Source organism: Cibotium barometz, chromosome 1 (genome assembly GCF_041138505.1).
Source record: "Cibotium barometz isolate CiBa-2024 chromosome 1, ASM4113850v1, whole genome shotgun sequence".
Taxonomy (NCBI): Eukaryota; Viridiplantae; Streptophyta; class Polypodiopsida; order Cyatheales; family Cibotiaceae; genus Cibotium; species Cibotium barometz.
The window spans coordinates 8,542,648-8,569,456 of NC_141046.1; the positions used below are offsets into that span (position 1 = coordinate 8,542,648).

The following is a 26,809-nucleotide window of genomic DNA, read 5'->3' on the forward strand; positions in this document are numbered from 1 at the left end:
AAAAACATGACACAAAAGTTGCATTAGAGACTCACAACAAAGAGCTTCACTTTGAATACAAAATTATTGCTATTGTTACTAGAAAGCAAAATATAACTACTTTTATCGCACAACTTCAATGTCATGATTAAATTAATCTTCATTGATTAAAAAAACAAGTCTTATTATGAGACAATTCCTATAAATGCTTCAATAGAGACAACATTTGACTAATTTTTTGAACCAATCTCAAAACGCAAGCTCCTCAAAAAGATTTGTAATGCTAGTTTTGAATACAAACAAATGTTGTTCAAAACACTCTCAAAACCTAGAAATCCTTGAACACCCCCGATGCGGATTTAAATACCAAAAATTGTTTGAAACTACAAGTGTTTAAATCTATTCTAGCATAGGAAATTCCTCCTCTTCATGACTAACTTCTTCATCAGTTTGCTCGCGTCCTACAATGAGTGGTGTTGACTCCGTAAGAGGAATATCAATATCCACAGTATGTGGATCTTCATAAGGCTCAAGATCTGCAAACTGCATTTCATCATCAGGTCCAAAGGGAGGCTGAGGTTCTCCAGATGCATCCACCACTCTTGGGTTTGCTGCCATGTTTTTCATTCCAACCTCTTGAAACTCGTCCGGCAATTCTTTCATTACAGTGACTCATTGTTGAATAAAACGAACTTGAACTGGATCTAGCTCAATAGCAACAACATTCCTTCCTTTTTTAAGAGCACTAATAGTGGTTGTTCCTAAGAAAAAAAGAATCAACATGGTAAAGCTCACTTAAATGAGCAATATAAAATATGTAATAAGTTAAGGTTGCATGATTACCTGTCCCCGCAAAAAGATCCATGATCCACTCTCCTTTTATAGATAGAAGCTCAATTAAATCCATCATCAAAAGTTGTGGTTTTTGATAAGGATTCATGATCTCATTTGAATCACCAGAAAGATCCCTGAGCTTTCGACACACGCCTGGTCTATCAAAAATATTTGTTCGGTTAGGTTTCGAAGCAAAATTAAAATTTCCTTTACTGTTCGGACCCGCAGGAGACCAGAAACCAATGGTAGCAAACTCGGCAGCAAAAGAAAGTCTGTCAAGCTTATAGCCTTTGATGTTAGGCTTTGTCCTACAAAAGAAAAAGTTAGCCTTTGATGTTAGGCTTTGTCCTACAAAAGAAAAAGTTAGGCTTTAACTTAAGCTTTTGTAACTTGCAAAAGAATGCTTGAAATTTAACATACCATATGCATAGCTGCTGATGGACCATTTGATTGTCAACGAATGCTTTCTCTGCAGCAGAGATTTGATCATGAGCATGAAAAATTACCAGTGCCCATGATTCGGCCGTTGTGACCTTTCTGAAAGCGTCGATGACTCTTTTATATGCACTTACACCATACTTTACTTCATCGTGTATTGAGTGTGGTGCCTTAAATCCATACGGAGCATCAGCAATGGCTAAAGTAAAATGTTGTGCAGTCACAAACGATTCCATGTTCTCTACTTTGCCTTCATGAACAAAATATTGAACTGGTTCTGTAGACACATCATCAGAAATGAAAATATTTGCCTCTTGAATGGTCTCCAAAGTTTGTGCCTCTTCTAATCTCTTCCGCTCTACCCTTGCGCGACTCAAATGTTGCTTAAACTCTTGAGGAATGCTCTTTATGGGAGCACGAGGTGCTCGAGACTTGTTAAAATGAAAATAAGTAAACATTAAATATATTCTAGAATACACATACAAAAATCAAAATCAATTTTTTAAAATATTTGATCTAAATTTTTACAAAACCTTCAAAAACACTTAAATAAAAAAAAATCTATTCAAATATGTAGTTTACTTACTGCATTTTTGAAAAGATAAATGAAACGCTCTAAGGAGCTTGGCTGACTAGTGATGGGATGAAACATTTGAACCTCATTCCAATCCTTGCAATTAAGTTTTTCAATGATGATTCTTTGCATGTACAAGAAAGTCTTTTGCCTGTTTCAAAAAAACACAAAATAAAAAAACAACTTTACATGAAATAAAATAAGTAGATTTAAAAAGAAGAATTAGCAACGTACTGTTCTAATTCCTTTGCCATTTCATCGAGTGTCAAAGAACCTCCTTTCACTCGTGCCAAGATGGGTATGATAATATTTTTCTCGCGTATTCCTTGCATTGCTCGCCAATTCATGATACGCATTTCTTCAGGAATTGGCTTCAAAGTGTCCTCATTCCCTGTTCCTTTGCCCTTTTGACTTCCAGGTGGGAGCTTTACTTTTTGCCCTTTGATTTTACCTTCCTCCCAAAGCTTGAAAATGTCTTCTTGTAGATCCCATATCTCTCCATCACGAAAGGCTAACTGAAAGAAATTGTCATGACCTCGAACATTTGTTTTTCCAGAGCGTCCAGCTTTGCTTGACTTCTTTGTGACAAGACCAACTTGCTCACAAAGCTTGATTTTGAAAGCTTCATCAACTTTATGACCTTGTTGAATATGATTGATCCACTCGTTGTGAAAAAATCTTATCTTTTGTAAGAAAGACATGGATAGTCGCATCTCGAAATCAATGTTGTGATCAAGGGCAAGTAGCTTTGCATCATCATCACCTAACCCCAGCATAGACCCATGCTAGGACTGTCTTATAGCTCTCTACATGAGGATACTCAGCACATAACTCTTTTTTAGCAATGAGAGAGTGAGTTCCCCCCAAGACAAAGTATTTGTATTGATTGATTTTTGATCTCTCAAAACTCTCTTTCTTAACACAAGAAGACTTATCCACAAGAACAAGAAGGGGTAAAACATTTGTTGTTGGTTTCTCCTTCATCATTACTTTAAGATTACTCACATGTCCAGGGACAATGGTTCGAACTTCTAGTGGTCTCTTGTTTGAAACAGGATCTGATGGAGGACGTTCTATATTAGACACTAGTAAAATTAAGGGTCTCTCATCAACCATATGAAACTTTTTGGCTTTATTTCTTATGGTATTAAGACCAGAAGATTCTGAAGGATCAGACTTTGGAGCTCCAGGTCCAGAAAGCAAAGTATCACTCACATCTTGAGACTTTGACCCAGAAGTCTCTTCAAGAACTTCAACATCTTCTTCTGAGTCATCTATGTTTGTACCTTCATTCTCTTCATAATCAGAATCATCAGTGGAGTGGTTGGAATTGTACAAATTATCATGATGCTCTTGAAATGCTTCAGAAAAAGACTACAAAAAAAGAAAAAGAAAAAGTCATTCTAAGTAGAAGAGGATTTTAAGACTTGATAGAGTGAACTTAAAAGTAAGAACCAAAGAGTAACTTATGCAAAAGTAAGAACACTTTAACCATTTCTTTGTATACTAGAATACATGGTAAACTCATTAAACCAGACATAAAAAGTAAGCCAAACTTCCTTCTTGCTAAAATTCATTCAAACTAAACAAAACAAACTTCTTGTATACTAGAATGCATTCTAGCATATGCTAGAGCAGACAAACTTCTTGTATACTAGAATACATACAAACTAGACTTGACTAGACCTCTAAGTGTTTCAAGATATGAGCTAGAAAGACAAGAATTAAATAGACTAAAAAACAAAGAATAGTTCTCAATATATTCTAGAATACACAAAGATAAGAAGTTTTTTGAACTACGTGTATACTAGAATACATACAAACTAGACTAGACAAACTTCATGTTTATTAGAATACATGCAAACTAGACTTTGACTTGACCTCTACGTATTCCAATATATGAGTTTGAAAGACATGACTCAAACAAAGTTAAAAAAGAATAACAGTTCTCTACATATTCTAGAATACACAAAGATAAGAAATTTTTTTAACACTAATGAAAAAAAGGTCGAGAGAAAGATATCCATACCCGTTTGCGAGTAATCATTGCATCTCTAAACTCTTGCTGGGTAGAAACAGGATTCATCTCTTCAAGCCGAAAATTAGCAGAGAAAACTCTAACTGCAAGAAACTTTCCTTTGTTGTTGTCTACCAGATGATGAATGATCCCACGAGATATACTTTCTTTGACTTCAACAATGCAACCATAAGTTAAATACTTTGTATTTTCAGAGTCTCTTTTTTCTTTCGCAATAGAAAGGAAAGGTGTGTTTGGCTCAACGATTGTCTTGTGCTTACCTACCATGCCAAATTGAATTGTCCAAGCAAATCCTTCTCGTGCTTTACCTCTTGCACTACTCCAAAGAGTTATAGCTTCCATGCTTGAAGACTTTTTCTGCTGATGTTGAGTTAAAGGTGTGGTTCCTTGAGATGATGGAGGAAGTCCATGAGTAGCTAAAACCATTCTGCTTGATGGTGGTTGATCTTGTAACTCTGGAAACTGGTGAGCTGCTAAAAGTTGTCTTCTTGGCTCACTTGGACGTCTATCAGGGTTTGGAAGAGTCACAGTCACTCGAGGTGCTTGAAAGTGAGGACTAACTAGAGCAGGTTGAGATCGAGAAGGTGTCAAGACTCCTGAACGTCCTGAGCCACCCACAGGGACAGATGCAGTTGCTTGATTACTTTTCTTTTGCTTCTTAGAAGTTCGAGCATAAGGTATTGGTGAGGCCATCTTAAACCTAAACAAGACAATAAAAAATCATTATCTCATTGCTAAGATAAACAAATAGAGATAAAATCATATTTTTCAAAAATATGATTTGTTAAATGAAACAACATTTAAGATTAGTAAACGTGTATGTAGGGCAAACAAACGAGAAAGACAAAAAGTGAAAGAGAACAAATAGACATAGAGAGAAAGAGAGAGAGAGAGAGAGAGAGTGTGTTAACCTCCATGCAAGAACGGACCTAGATGTGTAAGCAAACATGAGATAGGAATGTAAGAGAGAGAGCTCCTCAGCACACTAGAGAAAAAGAGGGAGAGAGAGATGTATTCTAGAATACAACATGTTGTTTCCTCCAAAGATGTGTTTTGTAATTGAATTTCAATAAATGACTTTCTAGAGCTGTGTATTCCAGAATACAACTCACAAGAAGCTTCTAACCACAATACACAGATATAAAAGAGAGGAGAAAGCACTAAGAGATGAATAGATCAAACCCAAAACAATTAGGATCCTTTGTATCATCAAAGTACTTACAGAACCTCTTTCTTGAACACAATTTGAGAAAAATTTACCCCCAAAATCTATCTTCTGCTACGTTGCTCTGATGGAGATTCTGATCGCTCAAACCCCAAGACACCAGGACACCTGGTTGAAATACTTGCAGGTCGCTACTCCTCCGTTTTTTATATTAAAACTACAGTTTTGCTGTTTTTTTGCCGCGCGCGCGCGATGCGAACTCAAGAGCTTTTGCTTTATCCCAAAATCTATCTTCTGCTACGTTGCTCTGATGGAGATTCTGACCGTTCCGTTGGCTTCAAAAGGGGGGTAAAACCCTAGGACACCTGGTTGAAATACCCCCGGGCTGCTCCTCCTCTGTTTTTTATGTGAAAACTACAGTTTGCTGTTTTTTAGTCGCGCGCGCGACGCGAACTCGAGAGCTTTTGCTTTCTTTGCATGTCTTCTAAAATTAGATAAAAAGCAAATCTTTTTTGCATGAAGGTCTATTCTAATGGTTTACATTGAGTTTGGTTTACAGTAGAACACAGCTTGCCAAAGCCGTGTATTCTGGAATACAACTCAAGTGAAGAGAGAAGTTGTATTCCAGAATACAACTTGATGAAGATGTGTATTCTGGAATACAACTCAAGTGTAAAAAAAAGTTGTATTCCAGAATACAGCTTATTGAAGCTCTGTATTCTAGAATACAACTCAAGTGTAGAGAGAAGTTGTATTCCAGTATACAACTTGCTGAAGCTGTGTATTCTAGAATACAACTCAAGTGCAGAAAGAAGTTGCATTCTAGAATACAGCTTATTGAAACTGTGTATTCTGGAATACAGTCTCAAGTATAGAGAAGTTGTATTGTAGAATACAACTTGTTGAAATTGTGTATTCTGGAATACAATCTCAAGTACAGAGAAAAAATATATTTTTGAATACAGCTTTGTAAAAGCTTCATATTCTGGAATACAACTCAAGTGTTGAGAGAAGCTGTATTCCAAAATACAACTTGTACAAGCAATGGATTTTGGAATACAATCTCAAAGTGCATAAGTGTTAAATTTTTAAAAATGTGACTTCAAGCTTTGTATTCTAGAATACAAACTACTTAATACACAAGAAACATGGCAACTTATCGATTTTTGTGTTGTATTCCAGAATACAACACAAGAATTAGCTTTTTTAAAAATGAAGTCATTATAATTTTTAAAAATTATTGATTAAATCTTTATTTTATAAAATATTGTTTTTTCAACCTCTTTTTTTCTTAATTTACGTATGAAATCTTCGTTTTGGTATTTTTGTGTATTTAAAAGACAAACAATTCTTTCAAAAAAATACCTTTTTAAAAAAAGTCTATTTTTGAAATCACTTACCTCCTTAGATAATATTTTTGTTTTTCTTCCTAGCCATAATTTCCTCGTAGCAAACTTTGAACCAAATGACAATGAAATAAAAATTCAAAATTGTAACAAATAACAAAGTAATCAAGAAAATGCATACCTTACAGAATTAAACTCAAGAAAAATGCTCCAAATTAAAAAAAATGCTCTTGTGGCTCTCTTAGCGGCAGACCCTTGGAATGTGTCTCTAAAAAGGACTTCCTCTCATCTTTTAAGTCCCATCAAGTATAATAATTAATAAATTTTAATATTTATATTAATATTATTATTTTTGAATCTAAGCATTAAAAGTAAGTTATTTGGATTTGAGATTACACTCCACTTTGTAGCTTAGACCATTGTTTTTTAGAGAAACTTAGAGGTTTGAAGTTCCTAGTCATGGCAGGGCAACAAAAGTCTCTCTCAAGCTCATTTTGCTCTTTTCAAGTGCCTGTATCCGTACTCACTCCTAAAAGTCTGAGCCAATCTATCAGTGATGATGATGTTACAAGCCCACTATTTGCTAATTTATCAAATTCTAATACCGATGTTCCAGTTTCTCCATCATTAGTTCAGCCTATTCGTGTGGAGACAACCACTCCCTTCTTGAGAAGAAAAGACAAGTTTTTGCATCGCAATGCATTGAGAGAGGCATGTAGGGTGTATTATTGTAAAAAAAACTGCTTGAGGACACTTGGATTCAGAAAAATTAAGCAGGAACATGAAAACTTCTTTGCTTTGAAACGTGCTCAACAAAATACAGCATTACATGGTTTTTTATTAAGGTCTGGAGAGAAGATAAAATATACAGTTTCTGGCACGATTGTGTGTCGAAAGTGTTTGTTTCAAGTGTTTTGTTTAAGCAATCAGCGGATGCAAAAGATCTTAAAGCAGTTGCAACGGGTGGAAGAAGATTCACGGTACTCATTTAGTACACGTGAGACTCCTCAGCTGTGTTTTCTCAAGAGCTGGATGGAACGATTTGTCACTTACAATGGTGAGCGCATGCCAAATTCAAAATTCACCCATTTGCCTGATAATTTTACAAAGGGAGAAGTTTACAACCTCTACGTGGAAACGTTGAAAGGAAGAAACATGTCATCTCTTTCATTTACTTCATTTCTTAGAGTTTGGAAACAATATTTTGCTGATGTGAAAATTCCCAAGAAAACTAGAATGGGGATTTGTCAAATTTGTGCAGAGCTCAAAGCCAAAAGAGATGTTGCAAAGACATTTGAAGAAAAAGGTATGTTTGATTTGTGTTTTTTGTACGTTTTAATTTATGAATGAGAATTCCAAGTGGTATAATTTAAACTAGCTTTACATTGTTTTGAGTTTTCAGGTCCTATTCTACAAGCACTTAAAGCTCATCGAGAACAACAAAGTACAGAGCGTCAAAAGCTAGCAAAGCATCGAAAGAAGTGCCTTGAGCAGAAAGAAATGTATTTGGGATTAGTCATAGATGGAATGGATCAAAAGAAGACATTGATACCCCATTTTATGCGTGCTCCAAAGAATTTGAAGGAAGAGAATTTCATACAACTACACGTTGTTGGAGCCCTTATCTTTAATGGCATCATGACGTCAAAAGTTTTTATAAACTTTCCAAATTTACACAACGACCCTAACTTGACCATCACCATAATTCAGAAAATAGTAAGTGAATGGCAAGGAGAATTACCTAGCACACTTTATGTGCAGCTAGATAATACGGCAAGGGAAAACAAAAATCAAATAGTGCTTGCTTATTTGAGTATGTTGGTGCAGCAGAAAGTTTTCAAAAAGGTCAAACTTGGATTTTTGTTGGTGGGTCACACTCATGATCAAATTGATCAGATGTTTAGTAGGTTTTCAGTCAAACTTGCTAAGAAAAGTGCATTTGACCTTCCAGAGGTGTGCATAATTCTTAAAGAAGCTTATGATCCTACACCAGAAATTCATGTTTTGAAAGGCACCTATGATTTTAGAGAGTTTGCAATAGGTGGAGATTTTGCAAGCCCTGCATTCGCTCAGTTTAATGACCATAGTTTCCAACATCAATTCAAAATAAAAGAAAAAGAAGCTGAAACACGTTTGTGGTGTAAGAAGTACTCTAACTCAGAGGCATGGCATCCTCAGGATGGTTTGAAGTTTTTACTCAGTGTCCCAGAACGACAAATTCTTCAGGCAGCAAAAATGCTTTTGGCATCAAGCATTGAAGCAGCAAAAGCTCAAAAAGAAAAGCGAGCCATCAATTATCAGCAATGTTTGATAGAAATTAAAGCGACCATACAATCAGCACATGTGTATTTTCTAGCTTGCTCACTTGGATGGTGGAATACATTTTTTCATGAGCAAGAAATCTTGATTGAGGAAGTTCAAAGCAATTCAAGATCACTGATAAATCTGGAGCCCTTTCTTTGGAGAGTACAAGAACTTGAAGACCGTGATGATAATATTCAAATGCCAAATCAACAAACAGAATTGCTTGAAGAATTGCAAACATTGGTGCATGGGGAGACTCGCGAAGCGTATGTTGGTGCTAGAAGGACTAGTCAACGACGCGACTGCAAGAGAAGGAAATGTGGGAACATTGAGGAGCTCACTGTAGGTGCAATGATTGCAGTGTTAGCAACAGATGATGAAAGCGAATGTCCTTTTTGGTTGGCAAAGGTACTTAAAGTCCTTGAGGAAAATGGAAAAGTAAGCTCAATTGAGGTCCACTGGTACAAGGTCAATGGAGATGATGCATTATCAGGAAAATATTATCCAGAGATGATTCGAGTAAATAAAAAGGGAAAGAAAGCAAATCGTAGTCAACGTCGCGTGGATAGCCTAAGCATGGAGGATGTGGAAGTTCTTGTTTATGGTTTTACCTTGAAAAAATCGGGTCATCTACGAGAACAAACCAAAAAAATTCTTCTGGAGAAAGTCAAAGATTTAACACGAGAGGCATAAGACCTCTCATAACACGAGAGGCATAAGACCTCTCATTATAACCAATTTTGTGGACATTATTATTTTATTGCAAATTGAGTATTTTTTTCTCAAAAAATGTGTGATTTTATGAGCAGCTCTATCATCTTTCAAAGTATTGAAGTGTAAAACTTGCACTTTTTAACAGTTTTTTTTAGCTTTTTAGGAGCTCGTACTCTTTTTAGTTTAAAAATTAGTGTTTTTTGAGATATTTTAGCATTTTCAAAAATGGGTTGTATTTTTGATGGTTTAGTTGTACTTTCAAATGGCTGGATGTTTTAGCATCAGCTAACTTTAAAACAATCCTTTAATGAAACCATTATATCACTGATGACAATCCTCATAGTCTCTGGTTGAATCCTTATTTTCAGTCATTCATTCATCGGTATACTTATGGCATCATTGGCAACCAGAACGCTCACCACCTGTTCACTCAGGGGCCTTTTCCATAGTTCCTAGCTCATAGTAACCGGTAATATATTCATATAACAGAATGGAATCTCTGTGGAAGATCAGCAAGATCAACCCACAGATCCATATAAAAGAGCCATGGACTCATCCGTTGAGGACCAGCAAGGTCAACCCACAGATCCATATAAAAGAGCCATGGACTCATCCGTTGAGGACCAGCAAGGTCAATCAACCAGATCCATGCCCGATTTCAGAAAACAACTCTTATTCCTTGTTCCAATATCTTCCACGACGCACGTGTGGGTATCTTCGGTGACCCAGAGCCCGAGCACCGTATGGTCAGCACCCTCTAGGATCCTTCGCAAGTGACCTAGCGCTTCACTCATAGGCCGCTTCCTTGGTCCCTCATCCACCATACCAGAAGCTCACCATTTAAATCGAACCGAGGCTGGTCAAGACCTCGGTCGACCTTGCTACGCGAGACGTCCTCCATTGACTCTCCGTCAGCATTTGCAACTTTAACAGTTAGGTCTTCATGACCTTAATCCACAAGACGGTCAAAATGCTTCCCCAGCATTCTTGACATAAAACATTCATTTACAAACAGTCACAAAATACAGTTTCTAAATCGAACTCTCGTCTTTCCACATTATCCCTCCTTAGTCCACATTACTTATTCCACATTCCATTCAATGTGTACTCATTCTCATCCATTTCCTCATATCGACGACACATTAATTCACATACACATTCACATTCACATCCATACATCCACTTCTACATGCATACATCCATTTTTACATCTTCATTTATACATCCACATCCCATATCCACATTCATACATACACATCCGTATCCACATCCATACATCCACATCCACATCCACATCCACATCCACATTCACATCCATACATCCACATCTACATGCTTACCTCCATTTTCACATCCTCATTTATACATCCACATCCCATATCCACATTCATACATACACATCCATATCCACATCCATACATCCACTATCACGTCCTCATTCATACATCCACATCCACATACATACATACATCCACATCCACATTCTCATTCACATCTATACATCCATATCTACATCCACATACATACATACATCCACATCCACATTCCACATTCACATCTATACATGCACATCTACATCCACATTCACATACATCCACATCCACATTCCCATTCACATCTATACATCCACATCTACATCCATATACATACATACATCCACATCCACATTCCATATTCACATCTATACATCCACATCTACATCCACATTCACATACATCCACATCCACATTCCCATTCACATCTATACATCCACATCTACATCCACATTCACATCTATGCATATACATCTTCATGCATACATCCATTTTCACATTCATACATCCACACTCCCATCTCCACATACATACATCCATTTCCACATTCCCATTCATATAACCCCATATGCCTTCACATCTAATCTTTTACATCACATCCATTCTCGCCCTATCACAACCCATATACATCTTATCCTATCACATACACTTCTTACCTCATCCCATACACATCTTATCACATCTTAATTCATCTTATCACCTCCTAACTTATTTCATAAGCATCTTATCACCTCTTCTCACATCTTATACACCTCTTATCACATCCTATCACATCTCATATCTATTTATAGAATACAAGAGAATTCTTATATTTGATATAAGATTTCTTTACACATTTATTTATGCATAAATTCTATTTAAGGAGATTAATACTTTTGAAGTAAAAATCAATATTTTATGCATCTTCCTATGCATAAATTCATTTTAAATGAAAATGATACTTTTGAATTAAATTTCAATGTTTTATGCATTTTCCTATGCATAAATTCAATTTAGATGAGAATGACACTTTTGAATTAAAAATCAATCTTTTATGCATCTTCTTATGCATAAATTCAATTTGGTAGGAATTACACTTTTAGAATAAAAGAATTTCTCTTATGCATCTAAGTTATGCATAAAATCCATTTATGATGAAAAAACACACTTTTAGTATAAAAAGAATATCTTTTATGCATACCTCTATGCATGAAATCCAATATGATAAAAGTAACACTTTTACAATAAAATAATCAACTTTTATGCATATCTCTATGCATGAAATTCAAATATGATAAAAGTCACACTTTTATAATAAAATAATCAACTTTTATGCATACCTCTATGCATGAAATTCAATTATGATAAAAGTCACACTTTTATAATAAAATAATCATATTTTATGCATACCTCTATGTATGAAATTCAATTATGCTAAAAGTAACACTTTTATAATAAAATAATCATCTTTTATGCATACCTCTATGCATGAAATTCAGTTATGATAAAAGTCACACTTTTATAATAAAATAATCATCTTTTATGCATACCTCTATGCATGAAATTTAATTATGCTAAAAGTAATACTTTTATAATAAAATAATCATCTTTTATGCATACCTCTATGCATAAAATTCATTTATGCTAGAAGTAACACTTTTATAATAAAATAATCATCTTTTATGCATACCTCTATGCATGAAATTCAATTATGATAAAAGTCACACTTTTATAATAAAATAATCATCTTTTATGCATACCTCTATGCATGAAATTCAATTATGCTAAAAGTAATACTTTTATAATAAAATAATCATCTTTTATGTATACCTCTATGCATGAAATTCAATTATGCTAAAAGTAACACTTTTATAATAAAATAATCATCTTTTATGCATACCTCTATGCATGAAATTCAAATATGATAAAAGTAACACTTTTACATTAAAATAATAATCTTTTATGCATACCTCTATGCATGAATTCTAATTATGATAAAAGTAACACTTTTATGTTAAAATAATAATCTTTTATGCATACCTCTATGCATGAAAATCAATTATGCATAATATAAAAATCAATTTCTCTATGATTACAATGAATATCTTCAATTAATCTAGGATAATAATTCCTAGAATATGGTAGGAAGTCCTCTTTTCATGCTTTGAATGAAATTATTTTATGCATAATTTTTATAAAAATTTTGCCATAGCTCCGCTGCTATGACTAATAAATCTTAATTTTTCTAAGGGATAAAGCTTATCATTAATAAATAATTAGAATGATCCCTAATTGGATCAATAATCCATAATGGATTGAATCATCAATATTCATGAAATACATAAACTAAAAGCATAGAAAAAAGCCATTAATTTGGCCTCAAGTATAGATTTATCTTGGATTAAGGAAAAGCTTTATGAAAAGCTTCATTTGGATTAAGAATGGGTCATGAGTATGACCATTTCTTGAGTGAGAGAGAGAAATTACATAAAAACCATTTGAATTAAGCATAAATAAAAATTTATGTAATTCTTAACTATCATTAATCAATTAACTTCAATAGCATTCATCAAATTATGTAACTCTTCACTACCATTCATCAATTAACTTCAATAACATTCAAAAACCATTCCAATTAAGCTTCTCAAGCTTGAGAGGGGTTGAGAAGAGAGAAACATTGAGAAATTATAGAAAATGATCAAAATTCACTAATTACCTTACAAATTGCTTGATTCTTTATTCACGGTAGAGGCCCCCAACCAATCAATTGGTTAAGTATGTTGATGGAGCCACCAATGGGGATTAAAGAAAGAGGGAAGCTCCAATTTCTTCAATTTGGAGAGAATTTTAGAGAATAGTAGAAATTAGCATTATTTCAGCATAACTCTAGTATAGTAAAATTCTTCTATTTTTTTCAAAGGACTCATGTTCTATTTATAGGAGAGGGAAGCTCTAACCAAAGCTAACTGAATTCTAGAATTTTCCAAATTCAGTTTGGTTGAATTTGGACTAGATTTAGACCTAGTTTGGTTACTTTTTGATTCGGTTTGGTTCCATTTTGATTTGGTTTGGTTCAAGAGAGAGGAGAGATAAAAATATCAAATTATTTTTGAGTTTAAAACTCATTCAAGCATGTGAAATATGCACCTCCTTTAAAGAACTCCGCTTTCTTATATATGTGTCAAAAATGAAATCATTATACCCAAAATATCTCATATTTTTAATATTGCTCATAGTTTTTTACTAATAAACCTTGTACATTTTCAACTCTTCATCTTATGTGAGCATTTACTCCTTTTTGGATACCCAAAATATCTCATATTTTTAATATTGCTCATAGTTTTTTTACTAATAAACCTTGTACATATTCAACTCTTCATCTTATGTGAGCATTTACTCATTTTTGAATACTCAATTTATCTCATTTTTTTGATATTACTCATAGTTTTTTACTAATAAACCTTGTACATATTCAACTCTTCATCTTATGTGAGCATTTACTCATTTTTGGGTATCTTCTTTTACAAATTGGATTTATCTCCTTCCTACACATAGATTGATGCTATCGGCCCATAGGAACCTTAATTGGACCATAATCCAAAAATTTTTGAAAATCTAGATCCTTAGGCTAAGGTCCTTTATACCCATTTCCAATTAATTCCAATTGCACATTGGAAAGTTCTTTTTGAATTTCTGTTTCAGGGGAACTTATTTTAATAAGATGAGATAATTTTCTATCCAAAAGTATTAAAAATCTGAATAGTCTCTCTCTAGAATATTTTCTCTCTCTCTCTATGTCAAAACAGGCAAAGACGAGATCTCTTATAATTCAGAAAAGGGAATTGATTACAGGGGAATATGCTGGACATTTTGAGAGGCTGGGGAGGAATCTTACAGTTGGGAGTACACTTTCTTCGTTAGCTCTAGTGTTGGAAAGGAAATAGTGGGTGTAGTTTTGTTACAGCAGCAAGATCCCTACAGTACTAGGATGCGGCCCATCTTCTTTTTTAGTAGGGTCATGAATGTCTTGGAGAAAGGCTACATAGAAGCGAAACTCATAATGCTTGCTTTTTTTATTACAAAAGTGTTATTCTTATTAAAATTGATTTTTATGCATAGAAAGATGCATAAAGAAATTTGTTTTTATTACAAAAGTGTTATTCTTATTAAATTTGATTTTTATGCATAGAAAGATGCATAAAGGAATTTTTTTTATTACAAAAATGTTATTCTTATCAAATTTGATTTTTATGCATAGAAAGATGCATAAAGGAATTTTTTATTATGAAAGTGTTATTCTTATTAAATTTGATTTTTATGCATAGAAAGATGCATAAAGGAATTTTTAAATTACAAAAGTGTTATTCTTATTAAATTTGATTTCTATGCATAGAAAAATGCATAATGGAATTTGTTTTATTACAAAAGTGTTATTCTTATTAAATTTGATTTTTGTGCATAAATAGATGCATAAAGAAATTCTTTTTATTATAAAAGTGTTATTCCTATTAAATTTTGATTTTATGCATAAAAGGATCTTTTTAAAAAAAAGTGTTATTCCCATTGAAGTTGATTTTTATGCATAAATAGATGCATAAAGAATTTTTATATCAAAATTAGAATTCTCTTAAACTCTATGAGTATTTGATAAATGAATAATTAAATTTTCTAAGAGAGAAATTTCTATCATTTTATATTCACAGGGATTGTAAAAAGAAAATTCAGGAAATCTATCGAGATCGAAATATTCAGATAAATAATTAATTTATTCCTCATTAGAATTCGTAACTAGTTTAGAAATCAGTTAAGTGAACATTCAAAGAAAGAAATTTAGTAAAATAGTAACTGAATTATCAAACCTTTTCAAGAAAGATAGTTCAGGAAAAATCTTATTTCACTTGAACCTTGAATCAGACTATGACAAGACTGAACTCTTTCATCAGTTTCAAGGAAAGAAGATGTGACCAGTTTAGAAAAATACACTTAAAACTCCCACCAAATTTGAAGCTAAGTTTGAGACCCTTCGAGTTGATGTGTGGATCAAGGTTATAGAATTCGAGGAATTCTGGTATGAAATTCAGAATTTCGATCAAGAAGTTTTGGGGATACTGATTCAAGAAATACTCCTTGTATTCAAAAGAGAATCAAAGAGAAAACTTGCATAGAAACCCTGTTTTCTCAAAGGACTGTCTTACACCAGAATGCTAGAGGGAGCATTTGGTATATGTTTTTCTAAGGGAAGTTTGGTTGCAATCAGCTGGCGACCGGGGAGTGTTCAAAGGACAGCTCACGTGGTATGGTTGAAAAATGGTGAGCTTCCGCTATGATGGGCGAGGGCTGACGAAGCGGTCCTTGAGTGAATAAATGGATGAGATGTGAATCGGGATGTGAATGAATGAGATGTGATGATATGTGAATCAGATAGATGTAAATGAATGGATGAGATGTAATGTGATGATATGTGAATTGATAGATGTGAATGAATGGATGAGATGTAATGTGATGTGAATCGGGATGTGAATGAATGAGATGTCATGTGAATCACATAGATCTGAGTGAATGGACGAGATGTAATGTGATGTGAATCGGGATGTGAATGAATGAGATGTGATGTGATGTGAAATATATGTGGATGTGTTTGTAAAAGAATGGATGGGGATGTGTATGTGAAGAATGGATGTGGATGTGTTGTGAAAGAATGGATGTGGATGTGTTTGTGAAAGAATGGATATAGGTGAATGGATGCGGATGAGAATGAGATGTAAGGGGACATGGATGTGAATGTGATGTATATGCGGATGAGAATGAGATGTAAGGGGACGTGGATGTGTTTGTGAAAGAATGGATATAGGTGAATGGATGCGGATGAGAATGAGATGTAAGGGGACGTGGATGTGAATGTGATGTATATGTGGATAAGATGTGGTGTGATGTAAAGAGATGTGATGTGATGTGAAATATATGTGGATGTGAAGTGATAGATGTGAATGTATGGATAGATGTGGATAGTCGTACATGTGAATGATTGGATGGATGTGGATAAATGAGATGAGATGTGTATGAATGAGATATGATATGGATGTGATGTAATGTGGATGGGATGGAGGAAATATGATGTGGATAGATGTGATGTGATATAATGGGATAGAATGTATGTGATGGGATGGTAATGAGACTGAATGTAATGGACGTGAATGGATGTGACGTGATGCAATGGATATGAATGGATGGATGGGATGTGGTGTGAATAGATGTGATGTGAATCAGATAGATGTGAATGAATGGATGAGATGTAATGTGATGTGAATCGAGATGTGAATGAATGGATGAGATGTAATGTGATGTGAATGGATGAGATGTGATGTGATGTGAATCGGGATGAGAATGAATTAGATGAGATGTGAAATGAATGTGATGAGATGTGATGTAAATTGAGATAGATGTGAATGAATGATATGTGATGTGATCTGAAACAGGATAGATGTGAATGAATGAGATGTGATGTGAATGGATGAGATGTGATGTGAATGGATGAGGTGTGATGGGATGTGAATATGGGTAGATGCGAGTGGATGAGATGTGATGAGGATAAATGAGGAAAGATGTGATGAGGATAAATGAGGAAAGATGTGATTGGATAAGAATAGGAATACATATGAGATGGATATGGATTAAGTAATGTGGATGGATGTGGAACAATGTGAAAGATGAGAGTTCATTATAGAAACTATATTTATGACTTGTTTTTAAATGACTGTTTTATGTCAAAAATGCTAGGGAAGCATTTTGACCGTCTTGTGAATGAGATCGTGGAGACCTAATTGATAAAGTTGCAACAGCTAATGGAGAGTCAACGGAGGACGTCTCGCATAGCAAGGTCGGGTGAGGTCTTGACCAGCCCTCGATTCGATTTTCGATTCGATTTAAATGGTGAGGTTCCGGTGCGGTGGATAAGGGACCAAGAAGCGGCCTATGAGTGAAGCGCTAGGTGACCTATGAAGGATCCTAGAGGGTGCTAACCATACGGTGCTCAGGCATTGGGTCGCCAAAGATATCCACACGTGCATCGGGGAAGATATTTTGGATCAAGGAGTAAGAGTTGTTTTCTGAATTCGGGCATGGATCTGGTTTATTGACCTTGCTGGTCCTCAACGGATGAGTCCATGGCTCTATTAAATGGATCTATTGGTTGATCTTGCTGATCTTCAACGGAGATTCCATTTTGATTTTTATAAGTGAATATATTTCCGGGTACTATGAGCTAGGAACTATTGAAAAGACCCTTGAGTGGATAGGTGGTGAGCATTCTGGTTATGCCAATGATGCCATAGGTACACTGATGAAGGAAAAGTTAGAAATTAGGATTCAACCAAATATTTTGGAGGATTATGATAAGTGATACTATAGTTTCATTAAAAGATTGTTTTAAAGACAGCTGAATCTGTGAAAAAGGTAATTTCATATTGGGTGTGTAAGTGGTGTGACTAGTTTTAAGTTTGCATGAATATCCGGTTAGGGGGCCTGGGAACTCTTTTCCCTGGTACTCGAGAAAAAATCTAACCAAATTCTGAAATAGATCCCATCACTATAGTGGTTGGGCGGTTGGCTAACCCATGGGGTTAGGCTGGATTGATGGATCCTTAAAAAGAGACTCAATTATATTATAGTACGATAGATGAAGTAAATCTCGGATAGTAATTGTTCTATGGAAAAGAATCAACGACTGTGCCTCTCGATGGGGAAAAAAGCATCGGTCTCTATGATCCAAGTGCAAGTTTCTTCCTTGATCTGACCAAGTGACTTATAGGTTCAGTCAGATCAGTTTAGTCATTAATGACCTTGACTACGACAGAGTAAAAATATCCCGGAGGAATTGCCCGTGCTTTCCAGGCGAGGCAAGATTTTCAGGGTTTGGTTTTGGAAGAATTGAGGGATTAGTCTCTTGTCCGGATATACGTGGGCAAGGCCCCGACGAGTGAGGGACCTTGCCCCGCATAAGAAGTGCTACTTCCACTGCTAGCACCCCAGAATTCGTTGCACTGAGAGGGGACAGGGATCTTTCAGAATATGAAAAGGGACAATCTCATTTGTCTCATTTGAGTCTCTCTCTCTCTCTCTCTCTCTCTCTCGCTTATGGTTGCATGCTTGTGTTATATATGCTACCTTGCTTGATTGTTGTGTATGCATGGAAGGGATGGTGTTAATCTAGCTTCTCTTCTCCTCTCCCTTCTCTTGTCTTTATCAAGATCCCTCTTGCATGCATTTTGGCATTGAGTGAAGGTAGAGCTTTCCATAGCTCCCTTCTTCTTTATTCTTCACCTAGCTTGTAAATCTCCACTTGGGTGATACAAGTGGTGGTGGAGTGAGCCTCTAGCGGCCTCACATAAGGGTGTTAACTCTTGTTAGGGTTGGCTAAGTGCTATTCTCCAAATCTACCCTCGCATGGTTCCTTTCTCTTCTTCTCTCCATCTTTGTGCAAGGTAGTATGTTTAGGTTAACATCTTTGGTGCACTGTCACGGATTGGCATTTACGTTAGGGTCCTCTATATATTTCATTTTCTAGAGTTCACTTTGCTCGGTTGGAGTGCAAATCCACCGATTGTTGCATGTTGTATGAGCTTGTTGCTTGTTTGGAGATCAATGGAGCATTGGAGCATCAAAGTCTTCATCAAATGTGGGAGACACAAGTAGCTCCTTGATTTTGATCTCTCTCTCTCTCTCTCTCTCTTTCACTCTCTTGAGCTTATGGTTGCATGCTTGTGTTATATATGCTAGCTTGCTTGATTGTTGTGTATGCATATGGAAGGAATGGTGTTAATCTAGATTCTTTTATCCTCTCCCTTTTCTTATCTTTCTATCAAGATCCCTCTTGCATGCATTTCGGCATTGAGTGAAGGTAGAAATTTCCATAGCTCCCTTCTTCTTTGCTCTTCACCTAGCTTCTGAATCTCCACTTGGGTGACACAAGTGGTGGTGGAGTGAGTCCCTATCAACCTCACATAGGGGAGTTAGGCCTCACATAGGGTTGGCTAAGTGCTATTCTCCAAATCGAACCTTGCATGGTTCCTTTCTCTTCTTCTCTCCCTCTTTGTGCAAGGTAGTATGTTTAGGTTAACATCTTTGGCGCGCTTTCGGGGATCGGCATTTAGCTTAGGGCCCTCCATACATTTCATTTGCTAGAGTCTTCAGTTTGCTTGGTTGGAGTGCAAATCCATCGGTTGTTGCATGTTTTATGAGCGTGTTGCTTGTTTGTTGATTTTGTTCACGGAGCTATGGAGATCAATGGAGCATTAGAGCATCAAATGTCTTCATCAAATGTGCAAGACAAAAGTAGATGCTTTATTTTGCTCTTGATATTCATGCAATTTTTGATTTTTGTTCAACATTTATTAAGTTTGCATAAATAGCCTAATCACCTAATTAATCTCAATTAATTAGGTTTGCTTAGGCATTCAGGTAGCATTAGAGACTAAATCTAGTCCCCTATAAAACAAAAATTCAAAAAAAACATTTGGGAAACACATGAATTAGCGGACAAATTTGAGGAGAGTAGACGGAGTTTGCACTCTGGAAGGGTTTTTGATGAGGGGTGGTTGCAAGATCAGGGTGCCCAGTTTTGTCCACTCAAGTATCCTGTAAAAACAATAAAAAACAGGCATTGGTTTACCTTTAGTGGCTAATCTCTCCTAGCTAACAAGGGAATTTCCTTTCAAGTTCTTTTGTTGGAACATTACATGCAAAGTTGGCAATATAGTTGCATAATTTGATTAATCATTAGATAGTCCAAAGTCCTCATTTCCTTAGGTACAAAGTCAATGTATACACCCTGTCCCAAATTTAGACTAATTCCATAACATGCTAATATTTTTTACATATAAACTCATATGAGATTCCCACTTTGCACCTTAGATCTTCACATAATAAAGAGATTAACTTGATTTTTTGAGAAAACTTTAAGCTAATTTTCTATTTTAATTAAATATTTCAAGGTCTTTAAAGTGTTATAATATATACCACTTTTTGTACCCACAATAACTACCACTTAAAATGCCCAATCTTGTAGATCAAAAGAGTGGTAGATAGTGAGACATTAGTAAAATGTGGTGGTTAGTCAAAATTGCAAATCCAATGGTTGGATTTTTAATGATCTCTTTTCCAAAATTCTTCCAAGCTGCCTCACAGAAGGCCTGCAAATATTAATAATCTAATCAATAAAATTACATTTTTGATGTAAATCATCTAAAACCTATAGGGACTAGTGTACTTGTAATGGTGCATCGATGGAAAAAAAAATTGGATCACTCTAAGTATGGAAAGACCATTTTTAAATCATTTCATCATATTTTTTATTAGTTTTGATTAATTAGACTAATGTATATTAATTTAAGTTATATTGAGTTAATTTGAGTACATATGTATTTTCTATTAGCTTCTTGATCTCATTTGAAGTACCTCCCTCCCTAAATTTACTCTCCAAGCATTGTCCCAGTCCAGCATAAACTGGACAAAACTGGATACCCTGATCTTGCAACTGTTGAGATATCGAGCTCGTCTAGTGAGGCGGTGGCCACTGATGACCCGCCTGGGGGATAGACCCCGCACTTACACCACTGGCATGGTTGGTGAGATCTTAGGTGATATGCGGCCAGTGGGATGACAGGCTGTGTGACAGCCATTCTAGAGACTGGCATAGTTATAGCGCTAGCTCATTTAGTCGGGTTCACACTATAGAGAACCCGTGTATGTATTGGTTGAGTACCTTTCATATTATGTGTACTCTTATCTTGTATATGGTGTGTTGAGTGTTGAGTAGAGAAGAAGAAGATTTTCAGCCTCTCACCTTGTGTGTTCTCTATTAGGGTTTTGTGAGTGTGTGTGTGTGCTTGCAAGAGCTCAAGCTCTCTTCCCCCTGCATCTTTTCATGGTATCAGAGCATGGTTCCTGCTAAGGGCTGAGCTATAAGCAAGAGAACCACAGGAAGCGGTAGGAGGGTAAGAGCTTCAACTACTCTTCTCTATTTGTGTTGGTGACTACACCCTGTCGGGAGCTCTACGGGAGCCACCGGCAACGATCTCTGATTGAGGAGCTTTCTTCGCTGGAGTAAAGCTATTGGGCAACTATATAGTCCTACGGACTGCATTTTTCGGGCCAAAAATGCAATTCGAGCGCGTCCTACGGACTGCATTTTTCGGGCCAAAAACGCGTTTTCAGAAAGCAGGCGATTTCGAGCACTGCGGGTAAGTCATCGATTCTTTCCAGAACTCTGTTTTAAGAACTGCAGGAAGACAGATTGACTGTGCAGACACTGTGGGTGCTGCAAAGAGGTCTACAGTTGCCATTGGGTGTATGTATGCACATTGAAGTCACTGGTTGTGACATTTGAGAGTACTACAGTACCGCTGTGCAGAAAATACAGCAGTTTATGCAGAAAAACCAGAGTGTAGTTTCTGGTAAAATTGTGTGTTTGGCAAGATGTCAAATGATGGGATAACTTAGATTGTGGCTGAGAAGCTTGATAAGAATAACTTCCATGCTTGGAGGTTCAGGTTGACGAATTTCCTGATGGGAAAAGGCTATTGGGACTACATAGAAGGTGAGCATGAAGAGGCACCAGAGATACCGGACTGCTGCAGATGTGAAAGAATTTAAAGACTGGAACCAAGGAGCTAGGAATGTTATGTATTGGCTCTCCATTAGTATACAGGACACCATGATTGGGCACATTCAGGATGCCAAGTCCCCCAAGGAGGCGTGGGACACCTTGGTAAAGCTCTATGAAACAAATACCAAGGCACGTAAGATACAGTTGAAGAATGAACTTCATACTGTGGAGAAAAAGAGCATGTCTGTGAATGACTATGCGTTGAAGATAAAGGGTATTGTGGAATCCCTTGCATCTATTGGTGTGTCAGTAGATGATGATGATAAGGTGGAAGTCTGTCTACGTAGTCTCGGGCCACAATACAAGGCGTTCAAGACGTCCATTCAGACTCGGAAAAACATTCCCAACTTTACAGATTTGGTGTCTATGCTGATTATCGAAGAGAAGAGCTTGGGTGAAGACCAACAGTCTTCACAAAGCAAAAACAGTTCAGAGCAACAGGCCTTCTACACGAGTTCAGGAAGAGGACGAGGTAGAGGAGGCCGTGGACTCGGTCAAGGAGGTGGCCGAACAGGTAATCAGAATTATGGCCAGCAGCAGCAGCAACAACAACAGTCCCAGAATCAACAACAACAACAACACGCAGGTGGAAGAGGCAAATTCAGAGGCAGGGGGAGTCAAAGAGGCCGTGGAAATTGGCAAAGGCAATATAATGATGCACGTGAATGCTATTATTGTGGTAAGTCTGGACATGTGCAGGCAGAATGTTATAAGAAGCAGGCTGACATGCAAAATGGAAAAGTGCAGCAAAACAACTATGCATCCTCAAGCAGAAATAATGAGGATAATGAAAGGTTGTTTGTTATGCAGCATGTCGTGAATGCCATGTCTGAAAATGTTGATGCAGCACAAAAAGATAATGTATGGTATGTGGATTCAGGCGCTTCGAACCACATGACGAGTCATGGGGAGTGGTTCAAGGAGATGAAAAACCCGAAAAGACCAGGTTTTGTGGAAACAGGGGATGACACTGCTCATCCAATTGCCCACGTTGGAGATGTGCCATTGTCTATGCAGGATGGCAAAGTGAAGTACCTTGCAGATGTACTTCATGTACCGAACATAACAAAGAATTTGGTTTCAGTTGGCCAGATGATTGAGCAAGGTTTGCATGTTCGGTTTAACCCTGATGGATGTTATGTTGAAGATTTTAAAGAAAAGTGCAGGTTGGTTGCAAAAGGCAACAGAGTGGGCAGAATGTTTACATTGAATGTAGACATGCCTGAAATGAGTGCTGCAATGTTTGCAAATGGTTCAGGAGTTGTTGCAGACACAGACATATGGCATAAAAGAATTGGACATGTAAATGTGCAGAGATTGAAGTCTATGCAGACAAAAGGAATTGTGACAGGGCTGCCAAAATTTAAAGTGGAAGGTATGCAAAAAATATGTGAAGCATGCCAATTTGGGAAGCAAACAAAGCATGTGTTTCCACGTAATAGATATGTGAGCAGAAATGCACTAGATGTTGTGCATTCAGATGTATGGGGTCCTACTACGAAGACCATATCTATGGGAGGCTGCAGGTATTATGTGACTTTCATTGATGACCACACAAGGAAAGTGTGGGTATATTTCATGAAAGAGAAGAGTGAGGTGTTCACTCACTTTCAAAATTTCAGAGTTTTGGTTGAAAAGCAAACAGGAAAATATGTCAAGTGCCTAAGGTCAGATGGAGGGGGAGAATACTTCTCCAATGAGTTCTCTGAATTTTTGAAGAAGAATGGTATTCGGAGACAGTTTACATGCGGATACACTCCGCAGCAAAATGGAGTTGCTGAGCGGAAAAACAGGCACATTGCTAAGATTACGCAGGCATTGATGGAAGAGAAAAATATGCCGCATAGCTATTGGGCTGAGGCTGTTTCTATAGCAGTATACATCATGAACAGGACTCCAACTGCAGCCATACATGATGTAACTCCAGAGGAGAGGTTTACTCGCAGAAAACCAGATTTGTCTCATCTGAAAGTCTTTAAATGCATTGCATATGTGCATTTGCCAGATGAGCTGAGAACTAAGCTGGATCCAAAAGCTGAAAAATGTGTGTTTATTGGATACTCCCTTGAGCAAAAGGGATACAGGTGTTATAACCTTGCTACACGTGAGTTGAGGGTAAGCAGGGATGTTGTCTTTGATGAGATGAGCAGCTGGTATGCTGTTGAAAAAGAAGCTGTTGGGGCTGATGTGAGTGGAAGTGTGGTTGCACAAAATGCAGGTCAGCAATCACAGTCTTTGAGTGGACCAGGAGAGTCCTCATCTAGTGGGTCTATTGATAGACCATGGAGTGGCAGGCTGCATCATAATACCAGTCCTGCAAATGTGATTACTACATCACGTAAAGGAAAAGAGAAAGTGGTTGAGCCCCTTGGTATGCCTGACATTTCTGCAGGACATTCTCATGTTGATGGAGAGTAGTGGCTCAGATATGAGCCTTGATGAGGAGCTTGGGATCCCAGCTATGAGAACACCTAGTGTAAAGAAGGCTATGGAAGCCATGAATGAAAAGCTACGAAGATCAGGGAGAGTGAAGAACCTTGTGCAGAGATTTACATATGATGGTTATGTGGCACATCACTATGCATATATGGCAAAGGTTGTGCAGGTTGTAGAGCCCATATGCATTGATGAGGCTGTTGGAAATGTGTGTTGGGAGAAAGCTATGGATGAGGAGATGGATGCACTATATGGAAATGAAACTTGGGATTTAGTGCAATTGCCTGAAGGCAAGAAAGCCATTGGATGCAAGTGGGTGTACAAAGTTAAACATAACAGTGATGGGAGCATAAACAGGTACAAGGCTAGATTGGTAGCCAAAGGATATGCGCAGACATATGGGATTGATTATGAGGAAATTTTCAGCCCAGTTGCCAAGATGGCAATGGTGAGAGTTGTGATAGCAGTGGCTGCGTCAAAGCAATGATCTTTACATCAGATGGATGTAAAGAATGCATTCTTGCATGGGGATTTGCAAGAAGAGGTGTATATGTTGCAGCCACCTGGTTATGAGGATGTGGGTCACCCCGAGCATGTTTGCAGGTTGAAGAAAGCCTTGTATGGCTTAAAACAAGCACCAAGAGCATGGTCTGACAAGATTTCTGAATATCTTGTCACTATTGGCTTTCATGTAGCCAATGCAGATTTCTCGCTGTATGTGAGACATGGTGATAGAGGAGTTGTGCTTGTTGTCATCTATGTAAATGACTTGATCATTACGGGGGACCATGATGCAGAGATCTTTGATGTAAAGATCTTGCTTAGACAGAAGTTCGAGATGAAGGATCTGGGGGAGCTCAGATATTTCTTGGGCATTGAGGTGATTAGGTCACCACGTGGTATTGGATTACTGCAGAGACAGTATGGCTTGGACATGTTGTCCAAGTATGGTATGATAGGCTGTAAGCCTATTTCTGTGCCATTGGATCAGAATGGCAAGTTGAGTGCAGATTCAGGAGAGATCTTGGAGGATCCTACTATGTACAGGAGCATAGTCGGAAGTTTGATCTACATGACGATCACCAGACCAGATTTGAGCTATGTTGTTGGGTTGGTGAGTCAGTTTATGCAGGTTCCACGGAAACCGCATTTGGATGCAGTGAGACGCATACTGAGGTATGTGAAGTCTACTTTGCATTGTGGACTATTCTATGAGACTGGGACAGAGATATGTGTACATGGGTACACAGATGCTGATTGGGCTGGTAGTATCTCAGATAGGAGATCTACTAGTGGATTCATGTTTTCTTTGGGGAGTGCTGCTCTGACTTGGAGCAGCAAGAAGCAGCCTACGGTTGCTCTATCCAGTACAGAGGCCGAGTACAGAGGAGCTGCTATGGCAGCATGTGAGGTAGCTTGGTTGAGAAAGCTACTTGCAGATTTGGGTCTATCAGTGGATAGACAAGTTGTCATTTTCTGTGACAACATTAGCAGTATACAGTTGGCCAGGAACCCAGTCTTTCATGCTCGTATGAAGCACATAGAGGTTCACTACCATTTCGTCAGAGAGAAGGTCTTGGCAGGAGACCTTGACCTTGTTTATGTTAGTACAGAGGATCAGGTAGCTGACATCTTCACCAAAGCATTGGGTACAGAGAAGCTCCGCAGATTCAAGGCTTCGCTTGGTGTACATGAGATGGAGTTGAGCTCGAGGGGGAGTGTTGAGATATCGAGCTCGTCTAGTGAGGCGGTGGCCACTGATGACCCGCCTGGGGGATAGACCCCGCACTTACACCACTGGCATGGTTGGTGAGATCTTGGGTGATATGCGGCCAGTGGGATGACAGCAGGCTGTGTGACAGCCATTCTAGAGACTGGCATAGTTATAGCGCCAGCTCATTTAGTCGGGTTCACACTATAGAGAACCCGTGTATGTATTGGTTGAGTACCTTTCATATTATGTGTACTCTTATCTTGTATATGGTGTGTTGAGTGTTGAGTAGAGAAGAAGAAGATTTTCAGCCTCT

The 26,809-nt window shown here is 37.1% G+C and overlaps 1 protein-coding gene across 1 annotated transcript in view; it reads left to right on the top strand.

The window, feature by feature from the left end:
• Nucleotides 1–7,291: 7,291 nt before the first annotated feature.
• The window catches only part of LOC147641575 (uncharacterized), a 145,951-nt gene continuing 126,433 nt past the window's right edge, over nucleotides 7,292–26,809 (top strand). Inside the window, exons 1-2 of the mRNA XM_086798786.1 lie at nucleotides 7,292–7,680; nucleotides 7,777–7,982. Coding sequence (XP_086654912.1) covers nucleotides 7,308–7,680; nucleotides 7,777–7,982 — 579 coding nt within the window. The 5' untranslated portion in view covers nucleotides 7,292–7,307. The remainder of the gene's footprint in view (nucleotides 7,681–7,776; nucleotides 7,983–26,809) is intronic.